At 31.3% G+C, this 18,561-nt stretch overlaps 2 protein-coding genes across 2 annotated transcripts; one reads left to right on the forward strand and one right to left on the reverse strand.

The window, feature by feature from the left end:
- Nucleotides 1-688: 688 nt before the first annotated feature.
- On the forward strand, nt 689-5,509 carry LOC126654871 (inactive TPR repeat-containing thioredoxin TTL3). The gene is made up of 5 exons (XM_050348873.2): nt 689-1,989; nt 2,431-2,626; nt 3,141-3,313; nt 3,982-4,315; nt 5,146-5,509. The coding sequence occupies exons 1-5, from the start codon at nt 974-976 to the stop codon at nt 5,263-5,265; spliced, it is 1,839 nt and encodes a 612-aa protein (XP_050204830.1). The 5' UTR covers nt 689-973; the 3' UTR covers nt 5,266-5,509.
- Nucleotides 5,510-7,632: 2,123 nt separating this feature from the next.
- Nucleotides 7,633-12,296, reverse strand: LOC126655091 (uncharacterized). Its single transcript, XM_050349091.1, has 5 exons — nt 11,704-12,296; nt 10,838-11,355; nt 10,493-10,687; nt 10,157-10,364; nt 7,633-8,285 (listed from the first exon to the last, which is right to left on the reverse strand). The coding sequence occupies exons 1-5, from the start codon at nt 12,185-12,187 to the stop codon at nt 7,654-7,656; spliced, it is 2,037 nt and encodes a 678-aa protein (XP_050205048.1). The 5' UTR covers nt 12,188-12,296; the 3' UTR covers nt 7,633-7,653.
- Nucleotides 12,297-18,561: the final 6,265 nt, after the last annotated feature.

An 18,561-nucleotide genomic window follows, 5' to 3' on the forward strand; every position in this document is an offset into this window, starting at 1 on the left:
TTTTGATTACTTCATCATCATTGCACTTTTTTTTTCTATTATGTCATCATCATCAACTGTAGATTTTAGCAATGATCAACAACTCAAATGGTATAAGCGCAAGACAGCAAACTGTCAAGGTCGTGGGTTCAATTCCTCCCACAAGCGCTCACCCTTCCCTCAATTATCAAAAAATCAACAACTGTAAATTTTTTATGATCACCAATATATAAGCATGTTTGAACAATATTTGACAATATATTTTCAATCGAATCGAGTCGAAATTTGAACATTATTTGACGATATATTTTGAATCGATCTCGAGTCGAAGTTTAATAACTCATGAAACTAATTTTCAAGTCCATGTCAAATAGATTAGTTGGTCACAAGTTGTTACAAGCACACCAACTAACCAAAGTCAATGGAATCTAAAATGTTGAAAAATTATTCTTAAAATAGACAAAAGTAATAATAAAAATGGCACATCTTCATCAGAAAACACCAACGTGCTCTCCTCTCTTTGTCTTAATGCAACCCAAAAATGTTTGCTAAAAATGTAGCGATCCATATTTGACATAAGACCAAGTCTTCTGCTTCCCTTTTTCCACCACACATACAACAAACCCTAAAAGAATCAAACAACAAACACCCAAAAAATCAAAAATTAATCATACCCTTCACTTTTCTTGAAGAAAAAAGAAAAAGAAAAATAAAGTTTAATATTACAATTCTTTGATAAGTTTTTTTTTTTTAAATTTTTTTTGTTGAAAAAAGATATTATTGTTGTTTCTTGGCAGCCACTCCAGGAGGCCAACTTGTAATTCATCTCCTGGGGCTTGGCTCTCTCTAATTTTAAAACCTTGTTCTTGAGAAATTTAAAATCTTGATTGACAATATTAAATCTTGTCCGTAACAATAATGTTGGAGGATTTGCATTTCTTGAGATTTCCATGATGTTCATCAGAATTGTTTATAGAAACTGAAGACATTTTAAATGGGAGACGCTGCTTCGCCTGATAAGAAATCAGGTTGTGGCCTATTAACAGCGGTTTTCGGGAAACGGAGTTTTTGGCCGAGAAGAAGTACATCTGCTAGCTCACTTCCCACGTCGAACGGTAACAATTTCATTAAAACACCAAGCACGCCGAAAAGGCGGAGAAGCGGTTCGGACGAGGCTGCATTTTTAGGAGTCTTACCTACTATTCCATCAGAAGCACCCCCGAAACCCGTTACAAAAGCTCCCGATCATCCCAAGATTCCGCCCGTACAACAACATCAACAACAACAACAAAACTGTGGAAGAAAACCTTCGGAAAATGGGATCAAAGTATTGCCGGATCATCAAGGCCGTGGGCGCCAAAATTATGCTTACGTAAATCAAGGAAGGAAAATACCAAAAGAGGCGGTTGGGATATCGGGTGAGCTCGAAACCATGATTGCTGATCACCAGAAGAATAAAGGAAGCAGCACGCTTGTTCGCGCTTCGTCGAGCAATGTTATGCTTTTTAGCAATTTAGGTAATCTGAGGGGAGGTGGAGGTGGCGGAAATTTGAATTCGTATAATGTTCTTGATCATCTTCCTAAGACTGCGAGAGAAGAAACTTATAATAATAATAATAATAATACTGCACCAAATGGGAAATACCCAAATAGTGTGATGGGAAATGTGGTTAAGAAACATTATGAGGATCAGAAACCAAGTTTAGAGGCGCCGCCACCTCCGCACGAAGACGGATCTTTATGCAGGGCGCTTTCGACACGAATGGACCCGGAGCAATTGAAAATAATGGGCAATGAAGATTATAAGAATGGGAATTTCGTCGAGGCATTGGCTTTGTATGATGCAGCAATCTCCATTGATCCTGATAAGGCTTCATATCGGAGCAACAAAAGTGCTGCATTAACCGCTTTAGGTAGAATTCTTGAGGCGGTTTTCGAGTGCAGAGAAGCCATTCGAATTGATCCTCGTTACCATAGAGCTCACCATCGTTTAGCAACTTTGTATCTCAGGTAATCACTTTTTATTTATCAACATTTTGATCTATAGTCTTAGTGGTACCAAAATTTGGTCTAATGTTTCAGTTTGATTCCAAAACTTTATTTCCTATCAAAATGGTACCAAATATTTAATTTTTATTCCAAGGATACCTTGCAAATTTTCGATGTGATATGGCGAAATCAGGCGTCATCTGACTTCTTGTCAATGTCTTATATACGAGCAAACTTTTAGAGTATGTCGTGGCTCATTGTCGCATCAGTTTATTTTGTGATGAAAAATTTGAAGTCTTTTTAACTTGAAATAAAATTTAAAGTTCCCGGTACCACTATTATACATTTTAAAACTTTGATTCTAAATTGAAACATAGGATTAAAAAAAATGGTAACACTCAAACTTTTAACACTAAGAACAAATTCATATTTATTTTGTTGAAAATTGGTGCATTTGGTTAGATTAGGGGATGTGGAAAAAGCTACATATCACTACAAACATTCAGGACCAGAAGCCGACCATGTCGACCTAGCTAAAGCTAAAGGGCTTCAAGTTCATCTCAACAAGTGCACCGAGGCACGACGACACCGAGACTGGAACAGCTTGATTAAGGAGACTAAGGCTGCAATTTCCTCAGGGGCAGATTCAGCTCCACAAGTAAGCTCCTAAGAACTTGTCGCATATTAGTCGGTTAATTGACCACGAGGGTATCCAAAGTATTGCTTTATTGTATTTTGGTGACCGACTTTGATTCGTATCATTTTAGTTACTAAACTCTAATTTCATTTTAACAAAGGTTTTCCAGCCAAAATGTTCACGTGGTTGCCGGATTTTGCCACATGACAATCATTTTTGCTTGTATGTTCCTAAAAATCTGATCTTTTTATGGATAAAAACTTATTATTTATGCATAATTTGAACTAAGCGTAGAGGTTTTCGGTCAAATTATGCATACATGTCAAGTTTTTAGGCAAACGGAAAAACCTAAAAACCTCATGTTAAAACAAGATTAAAATTTAGTAATCAAATTGAAAAATAAAGATTTGAAAGTTGAAACGAATAAAGGTTTGGATACCCAAGATCAATTATCCCGTATTAGTATAGTTTAATTGTATTAACTAAATTTAAACGGGTTCTTTTCAAATTGGCTTGGCATGTTAATGAAATGAAGATGTATGCATTGCAAGCTGAGGCCTTTATAAAGCTGCATAGGCATCAGGAAGCAGATGAAGCATTAGCGAAAGGTCCGAATTTCGATGTCGATGACTGCACTCAATATTTTAGCCCCATTGGTAATGCAAATCTGTTGATAGTACGAGCTCAGGTTTACATGGCTGTTGGCAGGTTAGTCTTTCTGCAAGCAATATATTATCTATTGTTCTACCAGAGAGGGAAATGTAGTCTGTTCTTGCTTCGAAAACAATTCAAAAAGGCATTAAAAACTGGTGTGATAGTATGATTTCGATTCTCAATTATTCTATCAAATTTCAACTCGAACCTCTAAATTGAAATTTGATTGCATTTGAATTGAGTTTAAAATTTTGAAATTGAATTCGGACTTGACAATGTTTCAATTCAACTCTATTGCACACCGATTGGCTCTATCATAGAAATTGTAAGCGTTTCTTTATGATAAAACATATAACAACACATAAACGGATTTAGGAAAAGAATGTTTGTTGAAAAACAAATACTATGTAAATATTCAAAATTATATAAATTAATTATTTGATCCCTCCAAGAAAACAAATAATACTTCAGTGACGTGACAATAAATTGTTTATGTAATTATCCAACATGTGTGTTGTCACATAAGCTATTTTTGGTCAGAATTCCTAATGTAACCACCCGTTAATGTAAAATGAAAATTCAATTACTAAAATATAACAAATGAAACAGCGGTAAATGTTTTGCGAAAGATCTTTAGTTTAGTAACCGCACAAAACTTTAACCCTCAAACTCGAGCCAAATTTAGTTGCCAGTTAATAATGGTTGAAGAAATGAATTGGCAGGTTCGATGATGCGTTGAGTGTAGCTCAACGGGCAACTAGACTCGATGGTAACAACAGGGAAGCAAATACGGTATTGAGGAAGGCAAGAGCTATTACAGCAGCTAGATCAAACGGTAACCAACTTTTCAAGGCTGCCAAATTCTATGACGCCTCTAATGCTTATAGTGAAGGACTCGAGCACGATCCTTACAACTCCGTGCTGCTGTGCAACCGAGCTGCTTGCCGGTCTAAACTCGGGCAGTATGAAAAAGCTGTGGAGGATTGTAATGCGGCCCTCCATGTCCGCCCTGGTTACTGCAAGGCTAGACTAAGAAGAGCTGATTGCTACTCCAAGGTGACTATTTTAATTCACTAACTAAGCATCATTTAGTAGAAACAGGGCTAAAATAAAAATAAATCTTATGATAGGTAAAATTTATTTATTTATCCAAAATTATACCTCGTTTGTCAAACATACCCTAATTTTGTAACTTTGTCAGTTGTTGGTCCATAACCTTTTTAATATTTTCTAAATATACTGACTACTCGTTTAGAGCTGACATGGCATAACATTTCCGTCCACTGCATACAAATCCTACTTGGCATAAATAATATCACGCTATGTTAGTTACAAACTAAAATTGGACATATTTGGTGGCACTGAAAAAATGATGGACCAAACTAAAAAATTATTAAATTCATGCTATATTTGGAAATGAGGGGAATTAAATACTTTTAAGATTATCGAACTATCATTTTTTATAAAATGGTTATCGAATTATGAAAAGTTACAAAACAGTTGCTTATCTATAAAACGGTTTTCAAACTACAGTTATTTATAAAACGGTTACCAACTTTTTACATGGTTGTACATTTTTGCCTTGTCCATATCTGTAATTTGGTAACTGTTTATTAAAAAGACTATAGTTCGGTAACTATTTTGTAACTTTTTATAATTGATTAATGGTTTTGTGAATAAGCTAAGCATCTGTAACCATTTTATAATCTTTTATATAGTTCTATAACTATTTTATAAAAGAGTTATATTTTGATATGCAAAAATATTTAACCCGGAAGATGCATTTGGTCTTTATGATGCTCATATCTTTAGCTATTAGACTTTAGTCTTGTCGGAAAAATGTTCGATAATTATAATAGAATTTAACGTTTGATTTGGTGAAATAGTTGGAAAAATGGGAAGCTTCAATACAAGACTTCGAAATATTACAAAAAGAAGCACCAGAAGATGAAGAAGTGAGCAAGGGTTTGTTAGAAGCCAAGGCACAGCTGCAAAAGATGACATAAGAGATTTTAAAAGCCAATTTAAGCGACGAAATGCTATAAATGCAGCAGCAAGAACGAGCCGCAGAATCAAAAACTGATGAAAAATACTCGTATGATCGGTATGAATTGCTGCCATTGTTTGAGACACAAGAAAAAGAATTCTCAAATTATCCAACCAAAAACTCTGGTGTAATTTAGAGAAAGAAATTGGCTTTTAACTTAACTAGAATGCTATGTAAATTACAAAAGAAAACAATTTAGTCCATTTTCTTTTTCATTTTTATTTTTTTGTTTTTAATGTATAGTTGTATTACTGTGTGGAATTAATTCTTTTGAGAGAAATTGTTTGATACAATTAATTTTTTTTCCAGAATACAGAGTTACCTATAGAAGGTTGAAAATATCTTATGGTGTTTTTTTTTCTCATTTAAAAGATTATATAAACTGTTTTTTGTGTTATTTGAGCAAAAATATTCATAAAATTCGAATTTTAAGCATGACGAAAGTACTAATTAAGCAGCTTATAATGTGTATTCTATCTAAAAATCTAACTGGAATGTAAAAATTTACTTCAGTACATCACAGGAACAACCGCAAAACTCCTCAAAAAGCAATAAAATATTGGTAACCCGAGCTAGAATTAGCTTAGATTGGGCTTAAACCATAAGGCCGTGGACCAAAAAGATCATCCGGGAGAACAAGTGTTCCCCACGTCACATGCATCTGACACATTCTTCGAAAACAATAATAAAAAAGTACAGTTAACATTAGCAAATCTATTAGCAAGACGAACTCTACAGGTCGTACGACCTTCTATGTAACCTTAAAGGCCTATAAAACACTAGGATGCTCGGAGGTAGATCTTAGGTCAGTCATCACACATTTGGTCGGCATGGAAGGTATGCCGGTAAAACAAAAAGTAATAATAGAGTTATAACCTTAGAGCTGGGTGAGGAAGATGAAAGCCTAGGAGGAAAATTACGAGGAGTTACAATGTCAATTAAAGCTTTGTTCATGTTGATAGACACACCATTGGCTTACAAAAGTAGAAACTACAAGAAAAGGCTAAGACAACAAGAGTCTTGCCAGCAAGAAAAAACCTTGCTAAAGAGTCTCACTAAAAAAGAGGATTCACCAAGGTAAAACTCAAATCAACAAGGAAAAGTTAAAAAAATCAAACGAACTAATGATATAGACTGGATTCCATATAATAATAAAATAAGCCGAGTTCCATAGGATCTACCTACATAAGCAGATTCCTAAAACTCGCAAAACGATAATAAGTTAAAAACCAGGGATCCGCTTGCGGATGGATTCCCTAAAAGCTCGTAATAGAGGAACCAAGTCCTATAGAAGCTCGCCCATGTAGAATCGAGCCTCTACGGATTTGTCCAAGTAGAGACGACCGAATCCCTCAAGAATCAGTAAGATGACCACTTGTTGATGTTTTAAAAGACTTGCATCTTCTAGAAGATGACCACAAAATACATTTTTATTCGGAATGATATCCTTATTTAGGAATACAATCTTATTTAGGAATTGTATTTCTAGTTGGAGACTTATTCTTATTCCGACTCATATCCCTAAATAAGAATTTTTTTTCCTATTTTGATTCTACTAAATATTCCCTCATCATCACTGTATAAAGAGATCGAGATAATGCCTAAAACACATAACACTATTACAATTACTCCACAAGCTCTTAGGCTATTTGTAAAGTTTGGAATGACTTTACTATCAGAGTGCTCATCGGACGACCAACGTTTGATCAGCAGTCTTACATATTTTACAGGTAAACTGTTGAGAAGGCCGAATCCATCTATTATTATATTGAATAAGGTTTTGAAAAAATAAATCTAAAATATCAATATTAAAATTTAAATTGTCAAATTTTAAAAAAATATTTACACAAATATAAAATTATATAACTTCATCTGCGTGGAATCAACCTAGTTAAATTTATAGTAAGATGACCTTTTTTTAATTTATACATAAAATAAAGAAAATCAATTTCTGACATATATAGCCTTCCGATAAAATGAAATGACACTTTCGATAGTAAAAAAAAACACTACAATACTCATTTTATAAAGGCTTAATCATTAAAAAACCCTCACCTTTTAGCCCATTTTCAGTTGCACCCTGATTTATTTTAACTTTTTTCAAATGAAGAAGAGATCAATTTAGTACTTGAGGGTGGAATTGAAAACCAAAGGTGCGAATCAGGGTGCAACTGACAAAATTGCAACGTCAGGGTGCATTTGAAAAGGGGTTAAAAGGTAGGGGATTTTTTTGGTGATTAAGCCTTTTATAAATAAACAAAAGTTCAATAACTCACATTGTTTAACAATATCCAAGAAATATAACAGGAACACAAAGGAAATAAACTTTGAGGTGTTGAACTATTAATTAACACATTGGGCATAATCGTGGTTTTACAAGCAAGTTCTCTTTCCAATTTTCTTCAAATTGATCAGATGATATTATGGTCCAAGAAGGGGTAGAATTCTCATATCTACTATGGGTGACGCGGATGAATTTTACATCCTTGTTGTTCTGTATTGCTTCCCAATCGACATGAACAACAAAAATGTCCCCGTAAGGCCTCACAGAGTGCACGAAGAACGGTAAAGATATCGGATCAACCGACACTCCAGCAAGATCGGAAGTCACAGCAATGCACATTCCGTCTGGACTAAAAACTGGATGGTTCACATGTCCTGAAATATCAGGTCCGCTTCCTATCACTCTTACGACAACTTCTGGCTTATCCGCGTGCACGAGATATACACCAAAATAACCTGGGTCAAGATCATTGTCGGATTTCGGTGCACCTTTCGGCTTGTCGCGGGTTGATGAGAAAGCTATCCATTCTCCTCTTGGAGACCATTGACAATGAGTGTCGGTCCCAGGCCCAGATGTGAGCCTTTTTGCTTTGCCTCCGTTATACTCCCCTCTTTTTGCATCTTCCATTATGTATAGCTTCTTGTATATTTTCTTCCCACTTTCTTCTCTTCTAGTTCGAAAAACTAATCTTTTTCCTGCATATAGATATATGAAGCTTAAATTTATTTTCGTTCCACTTTCAAAATTGGTACCATATTCGATCAAATTAAAATACTGATAAATTCAAAGTATTAGTTGTTCATAAGAAGTTAATATTTGAATTAATCATCCATCATGTGTATGTTGTGGTCAAATAGTCAAATAGTCAATTAGTCCCATATAAAACGCACCGTTTTCACACTAAAGTTGTTATAAAAAGAACAATAGGTTATTCATAAATTACAAAAAAATCATTGAGTTGTACTTTTTGTTATAAAAAGGTTATTGAATTATGCATTTTTTGTAATTTTGACTTGTCATGTAAGCAAAATCATTGTATTTTATATGAGTGACACTCTTTTATAATAAAAAAAATAGTTGAATGACCATTTTTTAATAAAATTAAATTTAGTGATTATTTTGTAATTCAAAATAACTCTAGTGGTCCAAAAAATTTGATATCCATAAAATGTATAATGTGGACAACTTAATAAAAATGTAAAACATTTTAAATTGACCACCGTTTACTTCATTTAGCTTCAGTGCTAAACCTTTGCAAATATATAAAACTAGTCATATTGACTAGATCTATCCAAATATAAAATTGTGATTTAAAAATACTCTATGTATATTAAAAGAAACAATAAATATAAAAATATAGTATAATTATATATCGATTATGCGTTGTCATATATGCATTATATGGGTACTATATATTTCATTATAAAATTGTGATTTAAAAATACTCTATATATAATAAAAGAAACTATAAATATAAAAATATAGTATAATTATATATCGATTATGCGTTGTCCTAGACGCATTAAATGGTTACTATATATTTTATACTTCCTCCGTCCCATTTTCTTTACGATTTTATTATGGATTCATATTTTTCTCTTTTACGTTTATATTAATAAATATAATTTATTGGTTAATGTGTATAATAATAATGTATTTGACTATTTATATTTGGTTTAATCACCAAATAATCCCCCACTTTTTAGTCCCTTTGCAATTGCCCTCGATGTTGCAATTTTGTCAAATGCACCCAAATTCGCACCTTTGAGTTTCAATTCCACCTCAAATACTAAATTGATCTCTTTTCCATTTAAAAAAAGTTAAAATAAATCATTCATTTTTTAACTTTTTATGCGGAAAAGAGTTCAAATAAGTACTTCATAAGGGTTTTTATGAATTTTTTCCGAGTAGAAAAGGGTTCAATTTAATTTTGAGGGTAGAATTGCAAATTAAAAACAACGTTGGGATGCAACTGAAAAAAAGCTGAAAGGTGGAGGGTTATTTGGTAATTAAGCCTTTATATTTTCAATGCAAGAATTTAGACTATTTTAATATATAAAAATATTTTTTTAAGATATTTAATGCTATATTTAGTGCGTTGAGTACACTTTTCCTTCTCAATATATAATTCCAAATCATAATTAAATAATCAAGAAATATAATGAAAGGTATAAAAAGAAAAATGTATTAATTTAATTATTTTTAATATGTGTGAAAATTAAAATAGGACAAATAAAATTCAGTCTCATTCTTTTTTTTTTTTGGTAAGCCCATCCGGTTTCCAAGGCTTCGCCCTGACTAATCCGGATCCGACCCGCGTCGCGCACCTGGCATGGTGGGTGAGTCTGCCAGTGGGAATTTTCTGCATTCACAAGGACTCGAACCCGAGACCTTGCTTAAGCGATACCAAGCCGCTTAAAATTCAGTCTCATTCTTTAATCCTTATTATGTGATTATATTCCTCCGAAAAAATATATTTCGGAAATGGATCCCAAATTGACAAGTCCTCTCCTTAATAATTAAGAAGTAACTATATTTCAAGGAATGAGAAATGAAATGAAATTACCATCTGGACTACTGGAAGGGAAAGCATTGTTGGAGCCAGCTTTTGTGAGAAGGGTAGGTTTGACATTTTCACCTTTGATCTTTGATGCATTAAAAATGGCGTAGATTGCAACTTCTTGATCAGCTTCAAAAGAAGGTCCCTTGCATATATATAGTGTGTCCTCCTTTTGGTTCCAAACTGGCGAGAACACGTGTACACCATCGCGTTCCTGCGTAACAGATATCCAATGTAATTAGGGTTGCAGTTTTCGAATCAAATAAGTCATTTTTAACTTTTTTTTGTCCCTTAAATTTTTAAAACACTTTTGCATTTTTTTTAATGTTGGCATATACGTACCTGGTAAACAATACGAGCTTTCCCTCCCCGTTCTACTACCCAAACGGTAGTGAATTCATTATCCACAAATGCAAGCTTCGTGCAGTCAGATGAAAATGTCGGAAACACGCCGGACACCCTGTACAATCCTATATCCTCATCTGGACATTTTAGCTTGTAAAACTGCTTTGGATTATCACCTTCATTTTTAGTGCCCTGTACAAATTAACAAATAATTCCATCAAAATTTTAAGTGGTACAAAAAACAATTACCATATACCCCGATTTGGCACGGAACAGATTATAACACTCAATTATATAAAATTTGGCCTATAAAAAAATTCGATCAAAGTGCGAATAAAAGACCTTAAGCTTGTCGAGGTTGCAACGATGGTAGCCTATGCGTTCCGCACCATCAATTACGAATGGATTGAAGTGGTCTTCCGTTGGTGTTTTTTTTAGAGTGATTTCTGTGAGTTGTCCATCTTTTCCGGTATCGATAATCTTAATATGTCGATACTTTGATGTCGGAGAAATGGCTGCCACTACAACCTTTGTTTCGCTTATGGCCGCCGGTGTCATGGCATCAACAATTCCTTTCGGAGTCACGGATACGGGTTCCAAACCATTGCTGATATTGGCTTGAAAAACCTTCCAATTTTTCCCAACTTTGCGATGAAAAAATATGATTTCTTTACTTCCCCATGTTGGCCACCCACCGTTGGCTACAACTAGCCTGCGTTTGAAGGGCTTCACTAAGTTCATCACATAAATATCGGTACGAAGATCTTCAATCTCTCCGTGCCAACCGCCTCTTCGCTGGAATGTCGCGACTGCTACCATATCTCCAGATGGTGATACAGCCGGGCTTAAATCAGCATGCCCTATCAGTTAAAATCATTTACACGATGAGCATGAGGAGCAAAATCGGATTATTAGCCTAAACGGTACCAAACATTTTTACTTTATTTCAAATTGGTTCCTCTTCTTTAAATTGTATGTTTTTACCATAATTTCTATAGTCCCATAAAGAAAAATTAAAGAAATGATACTAATTTGGTTCGTTTTGGCTAATAACCCAACAAAATCAGTATTTTATAAGTACCAATCAAATATAGCTCAATTGAAATTAAATCAAATTTTTTACAATCATTAAAATAATTTTATTTTCAAGATCCCAAGTTGTAGCAATAAAATAATAACTAAAACAAGTAAGAGAAGGAGAAAAGTACATGATGGAGTCAGGCGTTCGGTTTGTGCCGTTTCCAGATTGGTTTTATAGAGTACGGTCCAGGGCTGTCGACGATCTTTCGAGTCGTCCATGGTGGAGATATAAACGAGATAGTCACCGGCTATACGGCCACTGTCTTCCATGCGAACTATGTTCAACATTCCGTAAACATCAGAAAAACTGTACACTTTGATTTCGGGTGAGTTCTTGAAGCGGAGAGATATGTGAAGCGTTTCGAGGTTATTTTCTCGTTCCGATACAAAAATCATGCCCGATTCGACGTCATTCTCGTTAACTTCACGGGCCAATATTGGGCGCCTCATAATTTTCTTGAGAGCAGCACGGGGAATCATATAGCCGTTGTAATTCGACGACAATCCGTCCGTGAGCTGAAGCTCGTCGCCCTTGTAATTCGAGAAAATGTCGAGGGGCTCTGCGGGTCTATAGGTAGCAAAGAAAGCGATACTACCTCGGTCGTTAGCCATTATTTTGAGCTGTAGAGAAGAAGTTTAGAGTTTAGAGCTTTTTGAGTCGGAAATCTGAAACTATGTTATGATGATTAAAGAAAACTTATTATATAGCTCCCTGCATCAATAAAAGTCTATACCATTTATTCTTGTCTCTTTATAATTCATATTTATTTATGTTAAAAATAAGTATTCCATTTTTTTTACTAAAATCAAATTCTTGATTAGGTATTTAAGCTCATATTTAATATTACCTTTTATTATTACTAGTTTCGCATTACGTGATATGCACGTGGCTCGTAACGTAACTCGTCAATGAACATATTAATAAATTTATTATAATTATATCAATTTTTTATTTATAATTAATATTAAATTAATTAAGAATTTTTATAAAAGTAAATATAATATATTCGGTTATTAAATTTTTTTCCATACTGAATTTATTCTTCTTTTGGTTTTATAATAACCATAATTAAATAATTAACTTAATTTTATTAATAATATCTGTTAAAATAATAAGATAGAAATTTAAATAATATTATATTGACCAAATACAGTATTTTAATTTTGTAGTTCAATTAAACTAAAAGATAGGTATTCCTACTAATTTGGAGATAATTTAGTTATTTTTTACATACTAAAAACTAAATTGGAGATAATTTAGCTACCTATTCTAATTAGGACTTCAATTAGAATAATGATTAATTAAATAACTAATTAGTTAATGACTATAAAACCTTTATTTAGTAGTAAACTGAAAAGGATTATTCAGTAAATTTGCCTGTCCCCCCCCCATCCGTGCTTTTATATATAGTACTAGTTTTTCGCCACGTGCTACGCACGTGAGCGATATTCATATGACCCGTTATATATATTTAAGAATAATTAAAATATTAAATAAAATAGTGTCGATAGTGAATTATTATGGAATATTTTTTATTCATATGTATGCTACGCACATGCGTGATAATTATATGACCCGTTGTTTAATTATTAAATATAATATTTTAATAATTATCCTATAGTCGACCATTTTTTACACTGAAATATAGAATTTGTTTATTATCTTTATTTTTCTTTAAAAAATGATGCTTGCATTATATATATGTCAAAAAAACAATGTAATGTAAAAAAATATAAAAAGAATCAAAATAATAAATTTAGAGTCTATAAATATATAAATTAGAAGGTGTTATGGTTAAAATCTATGTATAACTTGAAGGATTGCTTGTAAACTATGAACATAATTGTAGAATCGATAAAATTTGGAGGGCCATAGTTAAAATTTAAAGAGGATCCAAAAGACAAATATATAATTCATAAGGACATATTTGGAAACTCTTGGAAATTTGGGGGACCGTGACTCCTTGTCTCCATGTACCTCTGCCTCCGCCAATGCTTGTAGATAATATTGCTAATAATAATCAAGTAAGTTAGCGAATCCATATTTTGATTTTTCTTATTATTAATTTAGCTTTCAATTATACTTCACCTTCAGTTTTATCAATTTATAGAGAATCTACAAATTTCATTGTGAGTAAACTTATTAGTTAGATGTGGAATGTATTTATATGGACTCCATCAATTGGTAGACTTCTTCGGCAATTAGTATAGTTGCTAAGTTTATTTAATATTATATTTTAAATATTAAATTTTGAAATTGTAGCATGATTTTTTAATTAAAAAAAGTTAATATTAAATTTTGGAATGTAACATGATTTTTGAATAGAAAAAATTTAGGTGTTCGTGTTTTAATAGACATAATTAGATAATATATTTGTTTATGTATGTGCTTAGCAATTATAGTTATTAACGTTTATCCAACTTCTAAATATGTTGGAATTTTACTTGTATTCAACTATTCATTACTCCCTATAAACGTGATCTTTATTTAATTATATATACTCCTATTTACTTCTTAATTTGTTAAATAATTTTTATTTATTAGACTCCTATTCACTTTTTATTTTGTTAGAAATTGACTTACAGTTAAGTATTCATTATTAAAATATAAAGTTAATTTTATATATTAAAGATTAATTATTACTATACTGTGTTATTAGCTGTATAATTGGCAAAAGAACAATACATTAGACACTTTAATTCGGATTGTACCCACTTATGATCTTATTTTTTTGCATGTTGCTTTATTTATTATAGTATTTCATCCTTTTTATTGAAATTAATTTTTTATGTATATTATTTTGAAATTAGACTCTAAATAATTGCAATAGTCTTAATTTCTTTTAGACGTGGATGTTAGATTTTTAATTTATATTTTCATGCAATTAAGTAATGCATGCTTGAAGATTGTTTGAGTTATAAAGAGTCCTATTTAACATCATCTTAGTTTTTTCTCTTTCAAATATTTTCCTACGATTTTAATTTTGTAGTTGTTTATTAGAATTGAACTTCTATATTTTTTAATTGTTTTTAAAGTTTGTTTCTTATTAGAATTAGACTTGTGTTAAATTTCGTAAATATTTTAAATTTTCGCCACGTGAGCGATATTTATATGATCCGTTATATATTTAATAATAAATAAAATATAAAAAAAATAATTTAGTTGTTAATAAATTATTATGAATAATTTTTTATTTGTATGTTTTAGGCATGTAAGTGATAATTATATGATCCGTTGTTTGATTTAACTATCAATTAAATTATTAAATATAATATTTTAATTATAAATAACTGGTTTGAATATTAATTTAGTTATTTTCCCCCATAGAAATAGACTTAACCACAACTAATATTATATTACATAAGTATATAATTTTTATGATATACACACCTAACTAAATTATAATGAAATTACACTCTTATACTATTAATATTTGTTTCTACAGAAAAAGAAAAAGCAATTCCCAAACCAAATGTAATTCTATTAGTATGGTTAATAGTTTTTTCGTTAGAATTATACTTGTAGTGAATTACTCCCTCCGTTCTTTTTTAGTTGTTCATTTAGTAAATTTTATTTGTCTACAAATAGTTGTCCATTTAGTAATTCCATGTGATATTAGCTACTTATCTTCTAAGTTTACCCATCCCTAATAAATGACTCTATGTTTTAATTTAAAAGACATTTATTAACTAATAGGGCTATATTAGTATTTTTCTTTATAAATTAAGACAAAAAAAGCACTATCTTGGTATGTGCAATATTGGCTAAATGGACAACTAAAAAAGAACGGAGGTAGTACTATTTATTCCATTATTTCCTTAATAATTAATACCCTTTAAGTTAATGAGCTAGCATGTATTAACCTGAAAAATATAATTTGTGTTGGACTCTTTAGAAATTTGATATGCTTCTTTAAAAAATTGAATACCTAATAAACAATTTTTATAAGTTGAATAAACTGTCAATTTATAATCTAATGCTTATAATAAAATGTAACCTATAAAAAAAAAAGGGTTAATTCCTAAAAAAATCACGAACTTTACACGAAATTTCATTTTAATCATGACCTTTAAAAGTTGCCATTTAAAGGCACGAACTTTCATTTTGTTTCAAATCTATCATTTTAGTGTATTTTTGTTGACTAAATTCTTCAATAAACCATTAAGGAAAGACCCAAATTATAAATCGACATCAAATCTTATTATCTTTTAGTTAGAGTATATAGGATTAGGAATTTTTGGTTAGATTAAATACACCGGATTTTATTTTGGTGATAGATTTGAAACAAAATGAAAGTTCGTGCCTTTAAATGACAACTTTTAAAGTTTATGATTAAAATGAAACTTCACGTAAAGTTCGTGATTTTTTTAGGAATTAACTCTAAATTAATTGCGCAACATAAACTATTACTGAAAATACACAACACTACATCATCACATCATCACAAAATTATTGCATTAAAAAAGTAATTGAAAAAAAAAATCAAATACCTGAGGTTTATTAAACTGTACCTGAGGTTTTTTTTTTTTACCCGAAATAGATGTTTACTTATGCTCTTAAAAACCCAATAAAATGTGCATATGCATACATATAAATTTAACCTTCAGATATAAAATCTATAGCCTTACCACTGAGGTCAAGTAAATTGAACAAAACAAGGCAATTTTCAATACTCCTAATTATGGTAACAGAAGACCGAACTTTTTGGTACTCATCCCTCGAGGCAGATAATTCTTATTAAAATCATCTGCTATGCTAATTAGACTTCTACTTTACTTGAAATTAAACTTCTATTAATTTTATATTTACTTTAAAAAATATAATTATTTATCTTATTAGAATTAGATTTATACTTAAATTCGTAATTTTTTTAATTATTGAAACCTAATAGCGTAATTTTGCCTGTCCCCCCCCCCCTTCCCACATATAATATAGTTATAGATAGATATAGATAAGTAAACTTCTCACACTCTTCACTTTTATATCTTATAGATATTTTAAAAAACGAAACACTTGTTAGAACATTTCCAATAGATCCAATGAAGCAGTCAAACTTTTTCATTTTAAAGATAGTAGCAGTAAATTAAGAGTTTAATTCTTTATTATTGATTGTGTATATTTTATGCATACTTATTATCATATTTTAGTTTATTTTTTGTTTTTGGTTAATCATGAATTTTAATTGTGAGTATTGGTTTTTATGTTAGACCGAACATTTGGAGGCAAAATATAGCTAAGAATATGATATTTGGTGAGTTGATAAGATTGGTGGTTTAGAGAATCTGGGATAAAAAAAAGAAAAAAAGCAGAAGACCTCTTCAATTAGAAATACCCCTAAATTGTTCTTATTTGTTTCTATTGTTTATTAGTGTGTGTATGTATATATATATATATCTATCTATTAGAAATTCTATTTCTGCTATTGTATAAAAAGGGTCATTTGTTCTATTAGTAAAGTAGTTTGCACCAATTGAATTGAAACGTTAAATTCATAATTGTTTAATTGTTCTAATAATTTATGGTAAAACAACGAATCCATGTTGTGTGAATATATAATATAGTTTAAGGTAGGCCTGTTCATGGGTTGGGTAACCGTCCAAGCGCGCCCAAGCCTGATACTTAGGGCCGGGCTGGGTCAATAATTTTTTCGTACCAAGCCTGGTCCGAGCCCGAGTCGGTTATTTTATGGGGGGCTCTGCCTTTTATTTTTGTAAAAACTACATGTATGTCCGTCCATGTCCCGTCCAAACCCGCAAAAATATAGTGTTAGGGCCGGATTTGGATAGAAAATATAAAGCCCGAGCCGTGCTAGGGCCGGACTTCAGCTTGTAAAAAAAATTGAAAAGCCCGCCGGGCCCGAGGCCAAGCCCGACCCATTAACATGCCTAGTTGATGGGGTGTTTGATTCAACATTTCAGTGGAGCTTTTAACTTTTACTTGTTAAAAAGCATCACTAAACTGTTTGGTGAGAGTTTTTTACGAGTTTTTTTGCTGCTTTCTAAACCTCCAACACCTGCGGTTGGAAAAACTATATTTTGAAGTTTTTTTGTCAAGATAATTGTTTTAATATTTTTAATTATTTAGACAAAATTACCCATACTAAAATATATCATTTCTTTAATATATAAATTTTTTAAATTATTTGTAAATACTCTAATCATTTATAAATTATATAAAATTATTTTATTTATATTAAAATAACTATAATTTAATAATTTTTTGATATAAATCATAAATTTATCAAAAAACAATATCTAAATGAGTTCAAACTAAATATTGCTTCTTATAGAAAAATAATTATTAATATTTTTATTAAATATTATATAATTTAATAAATAAAATAAAATTTATGCTTTTTACGGTTATTTTATATATAAACAACAACAATAATAGCTAAAATTGGGTTTTTTTAAACTGTATTGCTATTAATAAAGCTATCAGCTAGTAGCCAATAACTAAAAACTATCAGTAACAGCTAATAGCTATAACTTATAAGAATTAAGAAACATCTGAACCAAACAAAAATGGACCAAGCTTTTAACTTTAATAGCTAAAATTGGGTTTTTCTAAACTGTATTGCTATTAATAAATTTAATTTTAAAAGTCTTTTTAGGATTGTTTATTTAAAAAAAAAAAAAAATGGCTTCTATATTGATTGGTGAGAAATTAAGGAGAGATGAGGTTGTTAGAGTTTATATAACCAATTTATTAATAAAGGCTAATAATCACCTATGGACCCTCAATTTTAGGGGTACGGGCGCTAAACCCCCTGATGTTTAAAAACGGGCGCTAAACCCCCTAAGTTTTGTGTCGGCGCTCACCATGACCCTTTTGGACGAAAATACCCTTTGTGCCGTCTTTTATTTGGCGGCTGTCTTTAAAAAAAAAAAAAAAAATTGACTGACACCATGTGTCAGTTGACACGTCATCAAAAGACAAAAAAAACTAAAAATACCCAAAACACCCCTAAATATAATATCTGATA

Source organism: Mercurialis annua, linkage group LG7 (genome assembly GCF_937616625.2).
Source record: "Mercurialis annua linkage group LG7, ddMerAnnu1.2, whole genome shotgun sequence".
NCBI classification, from domain to species: domain Eukaryota; kingdom Viridiplantae; phylum Streptophyta; class Magnoliopsida; order Malpighiales; family Euphorbiaceae; genus Mercurialis; species Mercurialis annua.